The sequence below is a fragment of the Grammomys surdaster genome, unplaced genomic scaffold (genome assembly GCF_004785775.1).
Source record: "Grammomys surdaster isolate TR1022 unplaced genomic scaffold, NIH_TR_1.0 262, whole genome shotgun sequence".
Taxonomy (NCBI): domain Eukaryota; kingdom Metazoa; phylum Chordata; class Mammalia; order Rodentia; family Muridae; genus Grammomys; species Grammomys surdaster.
This window is the reverse complement of record NW_021604703.1, coordinates 1,500,016-1,516,616: the sequence shown is the minus strand read 5'-3', so window position 1 is coordinate 1,516,616 and position 16,601 is coordinate 1,500,016. Positions and strand designations below refer to the sequence as shown.

Genomic DNA, 16,601 nt, shown 5'->3' with positions numbered 1-16,601 from the left:
GAGGAGGAGGAGGAGGAGGAGGAGGAGGAGGAGGAGGAGGAGAGGGAGGGGAGAGAGACAGAGTGAGAGAGAGAGGGAGGGTATGTGTATGTGTGTGTTGTGCCTTAACAGGACAGCCTGTTAGCAAGAATGAGAAAAAGACTATTGCTACCCTAGGACCATAGAATGGGGCCATCAAAAAGAGATCCAGGGATGGCTTTGCTGAGCAAGTGACATTCAAGCTTGGATAGGCTAGGCAGGGGATAGTGGGGCCTCAGAGGGAGGCACATGTACAAAGGCCACATGGGAAGCAGGAGTGAGTCCAAACTCCTCCTGGGGCTGGGCCACTCAGAGTGTGTGGAGGCAGGGAAGACAGGAATCGTGCCTCTAGCCCCCTCACCTGGTGTCACAGCTGGAGGTGACATGGGGGTGGGGGGGGCCCTGCAGCTGAGCTCACGGTAGCTTTCACCCATCTGGGGGGAGGGGTCCTAGCGCCCACCTTATTGAGCCGCTGGATCTCCTTTTCCTGGTATTCTCGTTGCCTCGTGAGTGGGCTCAGCTGATCCTGCAGGTACTTGACCTTCTGGCGCAGTTCCTTGGCCTCTGCTGTCAGGTGTTCCTTGTCGGTCTGCAAGGAGTGCAGGGTTGGTAAACAGGATCACTTCTGGAGGCCTGGGCGGCCTGACCTATGCCCTGGCTTTCCCTCCTTCTCAGCAACCATCTCATCGTGCTTGTCTGCAAATGAGCTGGGAAGACACTGGTGTCTTTCAGAGTCCATATGTCCATCTCTTCCACTGCTGGTAGTGAGGAAGACCCTCGGCTCTGATTCGAGCTTCCTCACTGACTGGCAGAGACCCTGGGCCCCACACAAGGCCTCTTAAGTAAGCTTCCTAAATACTGAGGCTGATGGCATCATAACGAAAATCACAAAAGGACTTCATGAGAGCTGAGTCCAAAACTGGGTGTATAATCTCTCAGAAGAGTGAAGAATACCATAATTTCTTAAGGACCTCAGATACCTGAGCATAGAAGAGACCATGCTCAAAGGGTAAGCAGGACAGAAGGCCCTTCAGGGAAGCACACAGAATAAAAGGTCACCACAGCTGAGGGGTGGAAGCTTACAGGCTTCTGCCACCACAGCTGCAGCTGGAGTGGTAACCAGCATCAAGCAGGCCCCTTGGCTTGGTGAGGTGACTTCCTGGAGACCACACAGGGAAAACGTAAGGTCCCCATTTCCATTACATTCACTTCAAAGGAAGTTTCTTTGCTTTTTACATTCTCTTTTATTTCTTTATTGTCTGTGTGTGTCAGACGACAACTTGTGAGAGTCAGTTCTCTCCTTCCACCATGTGGGTCCCAGGATCAAGCATTACTTCCCTGACTGGAAATCAAATGGGCAGCAGAGGTAAAAGCACCGAATGCTATTCACCAGGTCAGGAAATGGATTATTTACTTTTCAGGGGCTGAGTTTCACACATGCTAAACAACTGTCCTACCACTGAGCTAGGGCCCCAACCCCTCAGCCCCCACTTTTGTTATAGTTCAAGTCTTACTAAGTTACCTAAGCACGCTTTAGCTTGTTCTGTAGCCCAGGGAGGCCCTGAGCCTTGGCGATCCTCTTGCCTCAGCCTTCGCAGAAACTGGGATTGCAGGTCTGCACCATGATTCTTAGTTTAAAACAGTGGTTGGGCTGAGAGTGGTGGCAAACACCTTTAATCCTCACAGTCTAGAGGCGGGATCAGGAGGACCTCTGCATTAGACCCCAGCCTGGTCTACATAGTGAGTTCTAGGCTAGTATAGGCTACATAGCAAGGCACCTGCCACAAAAATAAATAAAAATTAAAACTGGATGATGGCAGTGTAGCATTAGGAGCAGGCATATCAAAAAAAACAAAAACAAAAAAAAACAAAGCAAACAAAAACAAAACAAAACACCCCCCTGTATTGTCAGCAGATATGTTTTTAAAAGGCCTGGGAGCTGGAGCTGGCTCATAAAGACAACCTGAGTTCAATTCTTAGCACTAACATGGTAGATTCCAGTTCCCTCTGGCCTCCATGGGACCAGGCACTCAGGGGGTATACATACATACATGAAAGCAAAATACTCATATACATAAAATAAATAAATCTAAAAAAAAAAAAATCAACTTGAAGTTACCTTCCAGAGGACCAGAGTCTGGGGAAGTATTCTAGGAAAGTGTTAGGTCATCTGTATTGTGCCATGTGGATCAGGGGACTGACCAAGGCTCGTCAGTGCTCATCCCTTCCTGTGTGACCTTTAGTCAATATTCTACACACCAGTGGGTGAGTAGTTTCTAGTTAGAGGTGGCTCAGGGCAACCTAGGCCAGGACAAATGGGTGATGTCCTGGCTTCTGTTTAACACTGGAGGACAAGGAATGTTCTTGATCATAGAGTTCCCATCTGCACGGGCAGTGGAAAGGACAGAACTGTCATGGTCCAGGGATTTGTCTCCCTTGTAGACAGGAGTGAGGAAGAGACCACCGAGCCAGGGCTCTGGCTGTGAGTGCCAGGCTGGTATACTCGGAAGAAAGAACAGGGTCTCTGCTGCTCATCCTCAAGGGAAGGGGGAGACACAGACAGAGGCTGTGCTTGGATAAGGTCTGGGTATCACATGCTGATGGAAGGGTCTCTGAGATGCAATCATGTTGAAAATATCCCCTTTAAAGCTAGGCAAAACAGCCACATGCAGCTCCCTTGACGAGAAAAAAGTAGCTCTCGTCACTAAAACCCCAAGGGTCTGGGAGTCAGGTGGTCTGTCTTTCTGTCAGCTGCTTCAGGACTCTGGAGGACTGTGGCTGGCACCAGTCACACATGACAAAGCCAAGGCCTTTTTTTTTTTTTTTTAGAGCATCGCTCCACAACCAGAATGAGGTCCCTTCTACTTAAGTCTCTGATCTCTGCCCCTTCTTTGTTGTAAAACACACTTTTACTTGTGAGCCTCCGCCTGGTCGCTCATCATCTCTTCTCCAACCAGGGCAAGCTGACTGCTTTCCCCGGATTCTATCTAGTACAGTGCCTGGGGCAGGCTGAGATGACTGGATAAACTAACTCCCTCTGTTTTAGGCCCTATACTACTCTGATCACCACCTCACCCCACTGAGGTCTGCTTTATCTTTGTTTTAGGACATAGCATCTTTTTATTTTATTTTGACAAACACATATAGCCTAGGCTGGCTTCAAACTCACTATGCAGCCAAGGATAGCCTTGAACTTCTGCACTTCCCTCTACATACTCCTGTGCCTGGTTTATGAAGCACAAGGGATTGAATCCAGGGCCTCAAGCCTACTAGACAAGCACTTATCAACTGAAGGCCAGTTCCAGCAAGGTCTTGCTATATACCTCAGGCTGGCCTGTAACTTTCTATTCTGGCTCAGTCTCCTGAGTGCTGGGATTATAGGTGTGAGCCTACTATGCCCCTTTTGTATGTTTGCATATTATGTACTTCTTTGCATAGTTCTTAGGATTTAAGATTTTAATGGCTCAGGGGTTGAAGAGATAGCACAGTGGCTAAGGGTACTGGCTGCTCTTTCAGAGGACTTGGGTTTGATTCCTAGGACTCATATGGTGAGCTAATAACCATCTATAACTCCAGTTCCAAGAGATGTGACCAAGAGGTCACGGAGCGCTCAACCCTGACCCTGGCTCACTGATCCTGGGGACTCTGGGAGGAGCCTGGAACCTCAAAGAGAGCATGGCTGACCACACTTGCCTCTTCCATTTCGATCTTAGATTTGGCCAGGAGGAGTTTCCGGTCAAAGTCACGCTGCTTCTGCTCACGTTCGGCCTCTAGCTCAGTCACCTGTTTCTGCAGGTCCACCAGCTTCTGTCGCAGCTCTGTGATCTGGAGGAGGGGCAGAGAGGGAGTATGAGGGCAGAAGAAGGGTATGCACCAGCTGCCTCCATCTTCCCCATCTCAGCCTGGTCACAAGCTTCTCATCCCGCCTCCTCAAGCCATCCTTGGCTCAGCTCCCAGGAACTCCATCACCTTCTGCTCATACTGCTGCTTCATGGACCGGAAATGCTGGTCCCACTGCTTGTTCACTTCCAGTAGCTGTGGACAAGCAGGTACTGGGGTTAGAAACACGAGGAAGAACAGTCAGATACCCATCAAGTGCCCCAGCTTCCCAGGTGCCCAAAGCACATGAAGGATAAAGCTGCAATCTAGGGTGCCTCAATCCCCCACTGGTCAGGTGCTCCCTGCTGCTCCACCCTTATCTGTAGCTGCACTTTACCCTTTAGGAAAGCCACAGGAACACTGAGGCCTAGAGACAGTTACTTTGATGCACAAACATGATTCTTCAGAGGGCACTTTGAAAGGGTGTGACAATCCTAGGTTTTCATTGTCTTTAACACAAATTATTCCACTCTGAAAATTTAACCAATGGAAATACTAAACCAAGGGCTGAGGCAGGAGAGTGTCTCTGTAGAAGAGTGTTTGCCAAGCATGGTCAAGGCCCTGGGTTCAATCTCTGGTATAGGAAGAAACAACCAACCAACCAACAACAACAACAACAAACCCTGTTATAGAAAGAAAAAAGAAGAAAAGAAAAACACTTTAGCCAAGTGTACAAACATATTAAAAGGCTAAATCAGCCAGACATGGTGGCTAACCTTTAATCCCAGCACTCAGGAAGCAAGACAGAAGGATCTCTGTGAGTTTGAGGCTAACCTAATCTACATAGTGAGTTCCCAAACAGCCAAGGCTACACAGAGAGACCCTGTTTCAAAACAAAACCAAAAAAGTTAAACCCTCCCTCTATGTGTGTCCAAAGGTCAGCTTCGTGTAGGACTCGGCTTAAAGTACATCATAAACAGATAAAGCACAGCCATTAAGAAAATAAGACACAACAACAATGACAACAACAAAACAAACAAACAAACAAAACCAACCAAAAACAAGGCCGGGCTGTGGTGGCGCACACTTTTAATCCTAGCACTTGGGAGGCAGAGGCAGGCGGATTTCTGAGTTCGAGGCCAGCCTGGTCTACAGAGTGAGTTCCAGGACAGCCCGGGCTATACAGAGAAACCTTGTCTCGAAAAACAAAACAAAACAAACAAAAAAAAAGAAGAAGAAGAAGACACTTAATATATCCTTTGAGGGCTGGAGAGATGGCTCAGTGGTTAAGAGCACTGACTACTCTACTAGAAGAGGTCCAGAGTTCAATTCCCAGCAATCACATGGTGGCTCATAACCATCTGTAACAGGATCAAATGCCCTCTTCTGCTGTGCCTGAAGAGAGCAACAGTGTACTTATACATAAAATAAATAAATACATAAAATAAATAAATAAATAAATAAATCTTTTTAAAAAAATACATCCTTTGAGCTTTAAGATAATGATAATTATAAGCCGCACTCTTGACAGAGCAGTTAATCAGGAGAGAAAAACAACTCTACATCACTAAGTAAAAAGAAAAAAGACAGGTGATGGGAGAAGATATTCAGATTACTACCAATGACAAAAGTACTTAAAAATGGAACCGGCGTATGCTGCGGATTTGAACAGATCTCCTGAGACAATTTTAAAAGAAAAAAACTTATCTGAAAAGCAGTATGTGTCATTTTGTTTTTCTGCATTAAAAAAACCCTCTGAATATAGGGTTTGCATGCCTGTAACCTCAGCTACTTAGGAGCCTGAGGGAAGAGGACTGAGTTCAAGGGTCACAGAGGCAGCTCTGTGTGGTCCCAGGTTCAGTTCCTAGTACTACAATAATGGGAACAAAACAACCCCGAGGGAGCACAGTGAGCTGATGTCAGCTGCAGTTATCTCGAGGGAGACCCATGGTTCATTATATAATGAACACTCTTTCAGTTCTGAGAGATGAGTAAATCTAGAATATGAATGTAAGCAAGTCTTCAGATGTGTGTGAAGGGAGGGGATGGGAAAGAAGAGGTTGGGAAGGCCCCAGCTGTGTGAAGAGGCCTAGATGAGGGACAAGGACAGGCTAGTGCCCTGGGCTGGAGGTGGGGAGGGACTTGGGAGACAGAGAACGCTGCTGCCAAGGGCGTGGGCGCTTCCTTCACTGTTAGCCACTCCCCACTGCAGCATGTGTCTCCAATGCCGACTGGCCTGACTGACCACGACCTCTCCCGTGTCCAGCTTACCTTAGCCTTCCTAAGCTCACTCTTTTAATACGTGGGTCTGCATCTATATGTGGTGACCCATGGAGGTCAGAAAAGGGGGTTAGACTCTCTGGAGCTGGAGTTACAGGCAGTTGTGAGCTGGTACATGAGTCCTAGGAACTGAACCCTGGTCCTCTGCAATAGCAGCATGCACTATTACCACTGATCCATCTCTCCAGCTCCCTAAGCTCTCCAAACAATTTCAGCCTGAGCCACAAATACAGTATCCTCAGTGATCCCTGTGGTTGATCCAGAGGACAGACACCTATCCCATGGGCAGATGGTTCAATGGTTTCCACAATAACTCTCCCAAGATGATCTAGGACCAGTGGGAACCAGAGACAGGTAGGGCCTTTCATCCCTGTGGTCCCATGAGGTGAGGAAGTATTCCCTGACCTCTCTGCTCAGCCACCTACCTCCATGCGTTGCTGTTCCAGCAACTTCACCTTCTTCTCAGCTGCACCGAAGGTCCCCACTTCAGGGACTTTACTTGCCATCATACTGGCCTAGGGAGAGACAGAGCCACCAAAGTGTCAGATATAACTTTGTTCCCCAGCCCCCTGTCTCCAATCTCCCGGGTCCTCCCACCCAGCAGCCACCAGAAGTGTCACAGCCATGACGTCCTCCTTCTCGAAGTCCGAGAGGAATATTCCCCTTTGCTGATGCATATCATGGCTGCCGGCCTCACATCCTGTCCCCAGCTCCTTCCACAGCCATGTTCCCCTCTCTAACTCTGAGGTCAGCCCCCAAAACAACTTCGAATCCCCTAAAGGTGTGGCTTATATATTTTTAGAAGTTGTGAGGAGCCAGTGAGATGGCTCAGTGAGTGAACGTGATTGTCCCTAAGCCTGAGGAGCTGAGTTCAATCTCCAGAACCTAGGGTGGAAGGAGAGAAGCATCCTCTGACCTCCACACACGCATGCAACCCCCAACTTAAACAACGGAAAACTGTTATGGAGGCTGGCAAACATCACGAGCCCAGAAACATAGGCTAAGAGCCTGGCACTGTGCAGATGTATGCACACAGCATGCCATTTCTGAGATTCTTTCCAAATTCTGCAACCACAGTCTAATCTAAACCCAAACCCATTCTGCAAAACAACTGGCCAGCATAACTCAGAAGCGCCAAGGCCATGGAAAAAAGGACAGCTGACCCACGTCACAGACACGAGGAGGCTAAGGAGCTGGGATACTGAATCCCACGTGGGAGCCGGGATTCAATTTTGGAAGGCAAAGGACAGGAGTGAAAGATGGGTGCATCTGAGCAGCGCTGCAGTGCCAACACTAATGCCTACTCTGGGAACAACCAGAGTCACGTAAGATGCTTGGTGAGGTAGGTCTGTGGTTCCGTAAGCCAGCCAGGGAAGATGGAGGGAGGAGGTACGGGAACACAACTCCACACTATCTCTGCCTAAGTTTAAAGTTACCTCAAAATAAAATGTCTCGAAACTAAACACCTAGTAGTGTTGTGGTGACAACCACAGGACAAGGCTAGAGTGGACGTGCAGTGACTGACGCCAGGGCCCTCGGTGTCTGCTCAGACCAGAAGCTGTTCTGCACCAGCCTCATCAACTGGAGTCTACCCCAGCTCCAACCTGCCCTGCAGTCATACGGTCCCTACTCCCACTCTACTCCCTACCACAGGCCGGGCAGAAACTGGAAGCAGAGTTTGTGAGCCTCTGGTGCCCCCTACAGGCTAGGTCCTGTAAACATACCATGGCACCTGGAGAGAAAAAGCTACCTAATAAGGTGGCCTCTGACAAAGGGCAGATGCCTGCCCCAAGAAGCCCACTGTTAACAGTGACAGCTAAAGGCGATGTGGCACTTAGTTTTAATCCCAACAAAAGCAGGAGGATCTCTGTGAGCTGGAGGCCAGCCTGATCTACACAGTGCATTTCAGACCAACCATGGCTACACAGTGAGGCCATGGTTAAAAATATAAAAAGGGGCCACAGTGCTAGTAAGAGGCAGGGCGCCAACACTTTGCTCTTTAGCTGGCCACCCCCACCTCTGCTTAAGAAGTGACAGAAGAGTCTTAATTGTATGGTGGCACATGACCTCTCCAAGACTCCTGTTGGCCCTGTATGTGGAAGAGACATCCCTTCAGGCAAAAGAGCCCAAATGAGCTCATGGCTTTGCAAGCCCTGGGTAAAGAACATCACTGGCCAGGGGTGGGGAGTGAGTGATCACGGTAATCACTACATTACACAGAAAGCTGGCATTCGGGCTTGTGTTGCAACTGCCGGCAACTCACTCGAGGAGGTTGAAGTATTCTGTCAACGATGGGTTAGAGGAGATGGGGGTGTGTGTGAAAGTGGGGCAAGGCACACTTGGACTTCACTGTGTGGAAAGGCTGGGCCTGGAGGTGTGGGCCAGACCAGTCTTCCTCTCCATCCCGAGGCTCGAGCTGCAATCTCACAAGCTTACTACAATCCCCATAGGATCCCGGACACTGTGGTTCCACCATGGAATGTTGAGATACTAAACAGACTTTTGGGACTCACTTTCCAGAGAGAGACTTTGACAAGAGAAAATGCATTAAAAGATGTCAGTACCCAGAATGAGCAAAACACTGAACCCCAACTCCCAAGAGCAAGCTGCTGGACAATCCAAGTCAGCAAACAAGAGAAGCAAGCAGCCAGTGGGGGCCATAGAGCCACGTGACTGCCAACAGCTCTGAGCATGTGTCTCAGAGAATGGGACACTCCGAGTTGGGTGAAGGCAGAACAAAAGGCCAAGGAGTGGTCACACTGCAGAGGCAGATGCTGCACCACGAAACAGAGTCTACCAACTAGAACCTTCTGCTGCTGGAACTGTGTGCGGGGGAGGTGTATGCTCACTCTCCCTGAAGAGCTGAGCAGATCCTGGGTTTGAGAAGCCTGGGATAGTAGAACTTCCTGCTACACACCTGCTGATGTCCGGCCACGCCCTTCTTGCCAACACCTTCTGTCTTTGGGGAGCTGGGCTGCCCACAGAGTCCCTCTTTGCAGCTGCTGTTCATCAACAGTTTCTTGAGCTCCGAGTTTTCCTCCCTGGATAAGAGACAAATGGAGATGTCACAATGTCAGCCCTGGGTTAAGAAGCCTGCAAAGCCAAGAGCCTACTGTCACAGGCACTGCAGATCAAAAGGGCATCTGTAAGGCACCCAGAAGGTGTGCAGGCTTCACGGGAATCCTTAACAGCAGAGTTTCCCCATCTGTAGGTTGTCTACACACAAGGTACCTTCAGGTCCTATGATCTAGATCTAGTTCTCTTAGAAAGCTCTGCCCCTCCGGTTATAGTCAAGTGTCCTGGTTCAGCTGAAGCAGGCAGAGCCTGTGTGATGCTTTAGGTCCTGTGCACTCTCTGGCACCTTTAACACAGAAAGAGTAGGCTCCTGGCTCAGAGCCGGGGTTGATGGAACCATCCTCACACCTGTCAGAGACTCAATCCCACTGTATCTGCTTTCAAGGTTATCTAGTGTTGAACACAGGTGCTGCTCTAGGTGAGACCTCCTTTATAATTTACAGTAGGAACGGTTACCAAGCAAAGTTGAGTGTGGGTCCTCACACCTATAACTCCAATGTTCATTTGGGAGGCAGAAGCTGGACTAAGGAGCCTGAGGCAGCCTGAGCTACGCAGTGAGGTCCCTGGGCTATGGAGAGGGTGTTCTAGACAAAACAAGCAGAGATATAACTAAGTAAGAGTTAAGTTCATGAGGTGGGCAGCGCCAGGTACTCAGGATGTTTGCAACATGGACATGTTCCTTCAGCTTCCATTTAATTACAGAAACACCACAGAGTCAAATGGCTTTTCCTAGTCTACTCGGCAAGGACTTAAATTCCTTTCCTTTAGCTTGGGCATCCTTGTCCTTGACATGATCCATGTCCTCCATGAATACTGGAGTATGGCTCTAAGGCCCTAACCATTAGGTTATCCAAAGTAAATCAAGACATGATGATGCAAAATGGCCCTGGGGCTACAGTGACTAAGAGGGAATATACAGTGGCAAGGCCTGGCTCTAACAGACTCTCTCGTCTAACAGGCTAACCCAGCACCCTGTTACCCACGACCATGGTGAGCAGGAACTGTTGCTACTCTAGTGAAGGCCTAGGTCTGTGTAGTGAGACTCTTAGAAGTCCCTCCCCATCTCGGGCTATTTCCCCTCACACAATGGGAGCTAGTCTACAAGACTATAAAAGGGCAAAGGCCCTTTGAGATCCATCAATCACAAATTCCTGTTTCCCTAGAAACAAGAGGCATTGATCCTTGGTGGTCAGAGATCCTTGGTGACAAGTAGACCCTACAGCTCACCTAAGACACCCAAACTCAGTCTTGCCAAGGACAGAGAGGCTGGGGTAAACCTGTATGCCTTCCCACAGGTCTGAGTCCAAAGAGGGGCTTCCAAAGATCCCAGGAAAAGGCAGCAGGGAATGAAGGTGACCACCAGGGGGCAGGAGAGTCCTGAGCCAGCTCCTACACTGATGTCAGCAGTTGTCCCCAGGGGAGGGCAGCTTTCAGTGCTGTCTACATCCCCAAGATAAACACAGTGCAAGGGAGAAAATACCAGAGAACTGCTGTCAGGACAGAGCTGTCAGACGTGGCCTCATCCCAGGAGCCAGTGTCACATTATTCCTCCTTCCCTATTCCTCCTCCAGTCTCCGGGTGGCCTGGACTTACCGCAGCCTCTCAGCCACCTGATCCCGCTGTTCCAGGCCCTTGTCCAGCTTGGCCTTCAGGGCTTCATTCTCCTGGCGCAGCTGCTCACATAAGGTCTGTGGGTAGATGAGCAGACAGGGGCGAGGGTTAGAAGGGGCACATCCCAAGGCATGCTGACACAGGGGGATCGGGCTACAGCCACTAGTCCCATCCACCCAGGCTTCTCTCCACGGGAGTCAGTAGTAAGGATACCTGACAGACTCAGAGCTAGGTCCTGGTCCTCCCGATGAGAATTCCCTCCTCTTCCCTTAACGGCTATCCCCGCCTAGACTCTCCCTCCTTGGCAGCCCTCCAAGGCTCCTGTCTCGTCTCTTTCCCAAACTAGGGTGGACGTCCTACGTTCACTACTACATAGACTATAAGGGAACTTGTGTCATGTCATCCAGGGAGACCCAAGAACTGCTGGGTTCCTTTCTGACTAGCTTGGATGGATAGGAGAGACAGCCTTGCATTGGGGTTGTTGAACCCTGGGTTGAAAGTTGAAAAAACAGAAAACTTGTTTTTCTAATGCCCAGCAGAGGGCCCTATACCATGTTTTATCTCAAAAAATATTTTTTTTTTTCTTTTTTAGGTGAGGTCTTACCCTGTAACCCAGTTGGGCCTGAACCTTACTATATACCCCTCAGCAATGAACACCCAGCAACCTTCTTGCCTTGGCCTCCTAAGTTCTGAGATTACAGGTATGAGTCTGCAATGTTTGTTGAGTGAACCAAGAAACATATCAGAGGTAGAATGAGGAGGAACTGGATCCAGCTTCCTCCACCCAGAGGAGAGAAACAGAGAGCTGCTGTGGCCCTGGGCGGGGACATCAGGGGACAGACTGTCCTGCTCCTGCCCTAAGGGAAGGCCACAATGGCAGTTCACTTGTTAGACTATTCTTGGGGCCTCTAGGTAAACGCCCTGGGTATAAACCAGATGCTGGACCGGATCAGCAGCAGCCAAAGGTCACCACCACCCTCTACCAGAGTCGAAGCGCACACCTGCGAGCTCACTTCAAAGACTGGGTTGTTTTTATTTTATGTATAATGGTTTGCCTGTACCATGTGTGCAGTGTCCACAGAGGCCAGAAGAGGGCCTTAGAACTAGAGTTACAGAAGGTTGTGAGGTGGACGGATGCTGTGTGGGCACTAGGTACCCAACCCCCATCCTCTGCAAAAGCAGCCAGTCATCTCGCCAACTTTGTCTTTTTGTTGTTATTGTTTTGCTTTGTTTTCAAGACAGGTTTCTCTGTCTATCTCTGGTTATCCTGGAACTCACTCTGTAGACCAGAGATCCACCTGCCTCTATCTCCTAAGTGCTAGGATTACAGGCATGAGCCAACTGCCTGGCTAGGTCTTGTTTTTTGAGATGGAGTCTAGCTACATAGTCCAAGATGGCCTTGAACTTGAGATCCTCCTGCCTACCCCTAAGTAGGCATTATGAGTAAAGCCTCTGCTCCTGGCTTGCTTGTTTTTTCACTAACTGTGTATGAAGTACCAGGCACTGGGGCAAAATGGTGGGTATGCTTTCTCTCAAACTAAGCAAATAAACTACCCAATAAAATAGAATTCTTGTGAACTGTTAGAGCCAAGAAAGGAATAAACAGAAGACTGACGTAAGAGACTGGTGGACGTCAGGGAACCAAGATATATCTGCATCTGAGTGCCAAAAAGTTGATGCTGAGTGATCTCAGCCCTGGTACCATGTCAGGTTTTCTTTCTCAGGGCTCAGTTTGGAAACTCCAAAGCTTCGGTGGCCTCTCAAAGAAGTCCCCTCCCTGAGCCTGGCTCTGTAGGCTCTCCACCACATATTGCTTCTCCAGTCTCCAATGAGAGGATGTCCTGTGTGCTCTGTGTCATACAGGCAGAGTAGAACTCAACTGCTCAAGGCTACACAGAGTGGATTCCCTCCTTTCTCAAGGTCTACTGGCACAACTGAGACCACAGACGGACTGGCACAGAAGGGTCTACCCAGAAGTGGGGAGCCTTAAAGTGAGAGCTCCACCCAGAAGGGGTTCAAATCCTGAGCAGGGCCTCAAGCAGCCTCATGTTCATCATCTTCAAAATGGTTACCAATTAATTGTAAGTGGACCATACTTAACTGCAAAGCCCTCAGAGTTAAGATGGCCTCCTTAGAGTAGAAGAGCAACGTCACACAAAGCTAACAGTGACCCATCTCCCAGCACTGGGTTCTAGGTCGCACAAAGGCCTCCTTTGATGCAGTGTCCCAGGACGGGGACACTGCTAGCTCAAATCCTTACAGGACAGGAGACTGGTGACATGTCTAAGACCATACAGTAATGAGGATCAACCACTCTCCCAGCACAGGAAGAGGGATGTGAGAAAGGAGGCAGGGAGGGAGGGTGGCTAAAGGTATGAGACTTTAAATAGGACAAATTAAAGCTGGGTGAGGTGGCTCATATCTAGAATCCCTACACTTAGGAGGCTGAGGCAGAAGGATGCTATTAGTGAGGCCAGCTTGGGATAAGAGCGAGACTGCCTCAAAAAAAACTCTTTCTGCAGGGGACAGAACATAAAAGAACCACAGTGACAGCAAAGCAGGCCACAAGGTGTGCTCAGGAGGCAGAGGCAGGCAGATCTCTCTGACTCAAGGCCAGTCTAGTCTACATGGTAAATTCCAGGCTAGCTGGGGATACAAAGTGAGACCCTGTCTTAAAAAGAAAAGGAGCCAGGCCGGGCGGTGGTGGCACACTCCTTTAATCCCAGCACTTGGGAGGCAGAGGCAGGTGGATTTCTGAGTTCGAGGCCAGCCTGGTCTACAGAGTGAGTTCCAGGACAGCCAGGGCTACATAGAGAAACCCTGCCTCGAAAAACCAAAAAAAAAAAAAAAAGAAAGAAAGAAAAGGAGCTGGGCAGTGGTTTAATCCCTTTAATCCCAGCACTTAGGAGGCAGAGGCAGGCAGATTTCTGAGTTCGAGGCCAGTCTGGTCTACAGAGGGAGTTCCAGGATAGCCAGGGCTATACACAGAAACCCAGCCTCAAAAAACAAAAAAAAAAAAAACCCAAACAAACGGAAAAAAAAAAAAGGAAAGAAAAGAAGAGAAAAGAAAAGAAAAGAAGAGAAAAGAAAAGAAGAGACCAAGAACAAAGCAGGCCATACCCAGCCAGCCAGGCCACTCACTATGAATCTGCAAGGCCCACCTCCCATTTCCTCATTTCCTTCTCTTTCTACACAGCTTCCCACAAATTCCTTACTGCAGCCACCACTGTGAACAAAAAGCTCCAAACAAGCCTAAAGTCCAACCCACAGTTAAGCCCTATACCCTGTAGCTGAGTGGGAGGTGCCCCCGGGGAGATGCTTGCTGGCCTCACCTGCAGGATGGAAGTGCGCTGCTCATTTTTATGCACTTTGGAGGCCAACCTGTTGAACTCAAGGGCCATGCGGCCCAGGTGGGTGAAGAGCTGGCTGTGGTCTGGTTCCTCTGCACACACACTCAAGGTGGTCTCCAGGCGCTGCAGGTGGAGCATCAGATTGCCATCCTCTGGGGGTGGGGGGCCCAGCTCCTGTGGGAGCAAGGAGATGATCTTCACTAAGCCTAAGCAGGCAACACCAGCCAATTCTTCTATTGCTTCCCCATTCTTCATGACTCAGTTTCCCCTGTGGCCTCTGTTCAGCCCAGAGAAAATTTCCAGTTACACAGGTTCCCTATCTGCAGCTGACTCACAGGGCAGGACCTAAGACTTCCAGCCCACTGGCTGGCCTAACAACACCAAGGCCATCTTCCTCCTACGCTTTGAGTCTTACTGAGTGCCTGAGGGTAGTCAGTTCACCCTCCCCCAGGCTGGGCATCCTTTCAGCAGTATGTGTGTGTATATCACTTCCCTCCTTCATTGCACAGCAAAGCTGACAGGAGGGAAGGCAGAGAGAGGGTGTCTCTGGCTATAACATACTGCTTCATGAGCTCAGGGAGGCTCCACAGGGGGCTGTGCCTGGGAGTGGACCAAACACCATGTTTCTAAGGATCACAGCTCTAATACTGCAGAGAACCCCAACCTAGTGATTTGAGAGAGAGCAGCCTGGGCAAAATAGTTCAGTACTGCTCTCTCCATTCTCTCTAGAACACTGCTACTGAAGCCACTGGTCACACCCACATCAGTCCGAAGATCTCAGTGAGACCTGTCAATCCTGGCTCACAGACAGGTATTAATTAGGCCTCCCAACCGTCTCTTGCCCAAGGCCCTGGGCTAGACCCCAGGGTTCTGTGGACCTCATTTCTATATATCCTGATCTACCCCAAAGATTCACACACTTCAGCTCCTCCAGATCCCCTCCTCTAAAATAATTCAGAGAATCACCCAGCAGATTTCCCCAGCCCATCCACCTACTCCCTACTCCTCAACGCAACCCAACAGTTCAGGCAAGGAATCACCCAAGCAGATTCCTCTCAAACCCCAAACCTTCAGGGAATCAGAGAACAGAACCACAGGGAGCTACGGATCAGGCTGGGATAGTGAAGTATCTGACAGAGAATTTGCTCACGGCAGCCCAGCCAGTACATGGCAGAATGGCAGAGCCAGCCCTACACCTGGGGTTTTCTCACTGTAATCCAGGGCTCTGTGACCGGCTACTAAGCACTGTGGCAACTGAATGCTCAGCCTGTTGGCTATCAGCACCATTTTCTAATTAAAAAATAAAAAGGCAGAATCTGTCTCCCATCATGTATCCCTTCTCACCACAAAGGACTAGGAGTGGCCAGGGCTGTGCTATGGAGGCTCATAAAGTGCTTTGAATCCCTCAAGTTTCTCTAACTAGTCTACAAGCTTCTGGCAGGAGTTGGTGTACTCCTGAGCTGGCACAGACAACTGAGTACGCAGGGACTTTAACTGAAAAGGTAAGTAAGTTACCAGCCTGCTCTCAGTCATGTCTCAGTCCTGGGGATAGAACAGGACAAGATGCATGTGGTCCCAGGAGACAAAACAGAGGTCCTGCCACATACTCAGCATCCCAACAGGACAATCCTCTAGCACTAAAGGCTAAATGCTGGTGTGAGGTGGGGCGGTGTTTGTGGATGAATGGAAGAGCACCAGCCACCCAAACTTTCATGACTTGGGGCTGTTGATAGACGGTAGGGTAGCATCAGTGAAGGTAAGGCCAAGGAGTGCTGGCTTAACAACAATTTAACGGTCTACAGGGGGCATGGCTCATTGCATGGACTTAGGAGGAGAGGCAAGAGGCTTGTTTCACACTAAAACAAAACAGAACAGAGAAAAGCAAACATTAAATGGGAGGAAGGAAGGGATGACGAAAAGACAGGACTTTAAGGTCTCTGACATATCTAGAAGATCTTTCACAATAGCTCTCCAAGTCTGGCATTTTAAGAAAGAACAGGCTGGGCACTCTTTTAATCCCAGCACTTGGGAGGCAGAGGCAGGCGGATTTCTGAGTTTGAGGCCAGCCTGGTCTACAGAGTGAGTTCCAGGACAGCCAGGGCTGCATAGAGAAACCCTGTCTTGAAAAGCACAAAAAAAAAAAAAAAAAAGAAGAAAGAAAAAAAAGGAAGAACAGAAGGACTGCACGGTTGGAACGGAGGTTAAACACTGCAAGGTAGGAATGTGGGTTTGTGTACCCGCCCCTGAAATGCGTGCACCCCACATGTGAACAGAAAGAGTCACTTCCAGCCCATCTGCTCCTGAGAGGAGCCAAGGACCTGCACAAAGGGTAAATCACTCCCACCCCTCCCATCAGCACCAGGGCGACCCTTTCCACACCCCCAGGCTTGGAGCCTACAGACCCAAGAGGCTGAGTCACTGTAACTGATAGAAAGGTGATTGGTCCAG

At 49.4% G+C, this 16,601-nt stretch overlaps 1 protein-coding gene across 6 annotated transcripts in view; it reads right to left on the bottom strand.

Annotated features, from left to right (window-relative positions):
* The window catches only part of Tnip1 (TNFAIP3 interacting protein 1), a 56,644-nt gene that overhangs the window by 9,500 nt on the left and 30,543 nt on the right, over positions 1 to 16,601 (bottom strand). For all 6 annotated transcript variants that reach the window (XM_028775845.1, XM_028775842.1, XM_028775846.1 and 3 more), the window contains 7 exons: positions 14,136 to 14,327; positions 10,786 to 10,880; positions 9,035 to 9,158; positions 6,543 to 6,632; positions 3,988 to 4,053; positions 3,712 to 3,843; positions 479 to 607 (listed from right to left, as the gene is read on the bottom strand). In XM_028775845.1, coding sequence (XP_028631678.1) covers positions 479 to 607; positions 3,712 to 3,843; positions 3,988 to 4,053; positions 6,543 to 6,632; positions 9,035 to 9,158; positions 10,786 to 10,880; positions 14,136 to 14,327 — 828 coding nt within the window. The remainder of the gene's footprint in view (positions 1 to 478; positions 608 to 3,711; positions 3,844 to 3,987; positions 4,054 to 6,542; positions 6,633 to 9,034; positions 9,159 to 10,785; positions 10,881 to 14,135; positions 14,328 to 16,601) is intronic.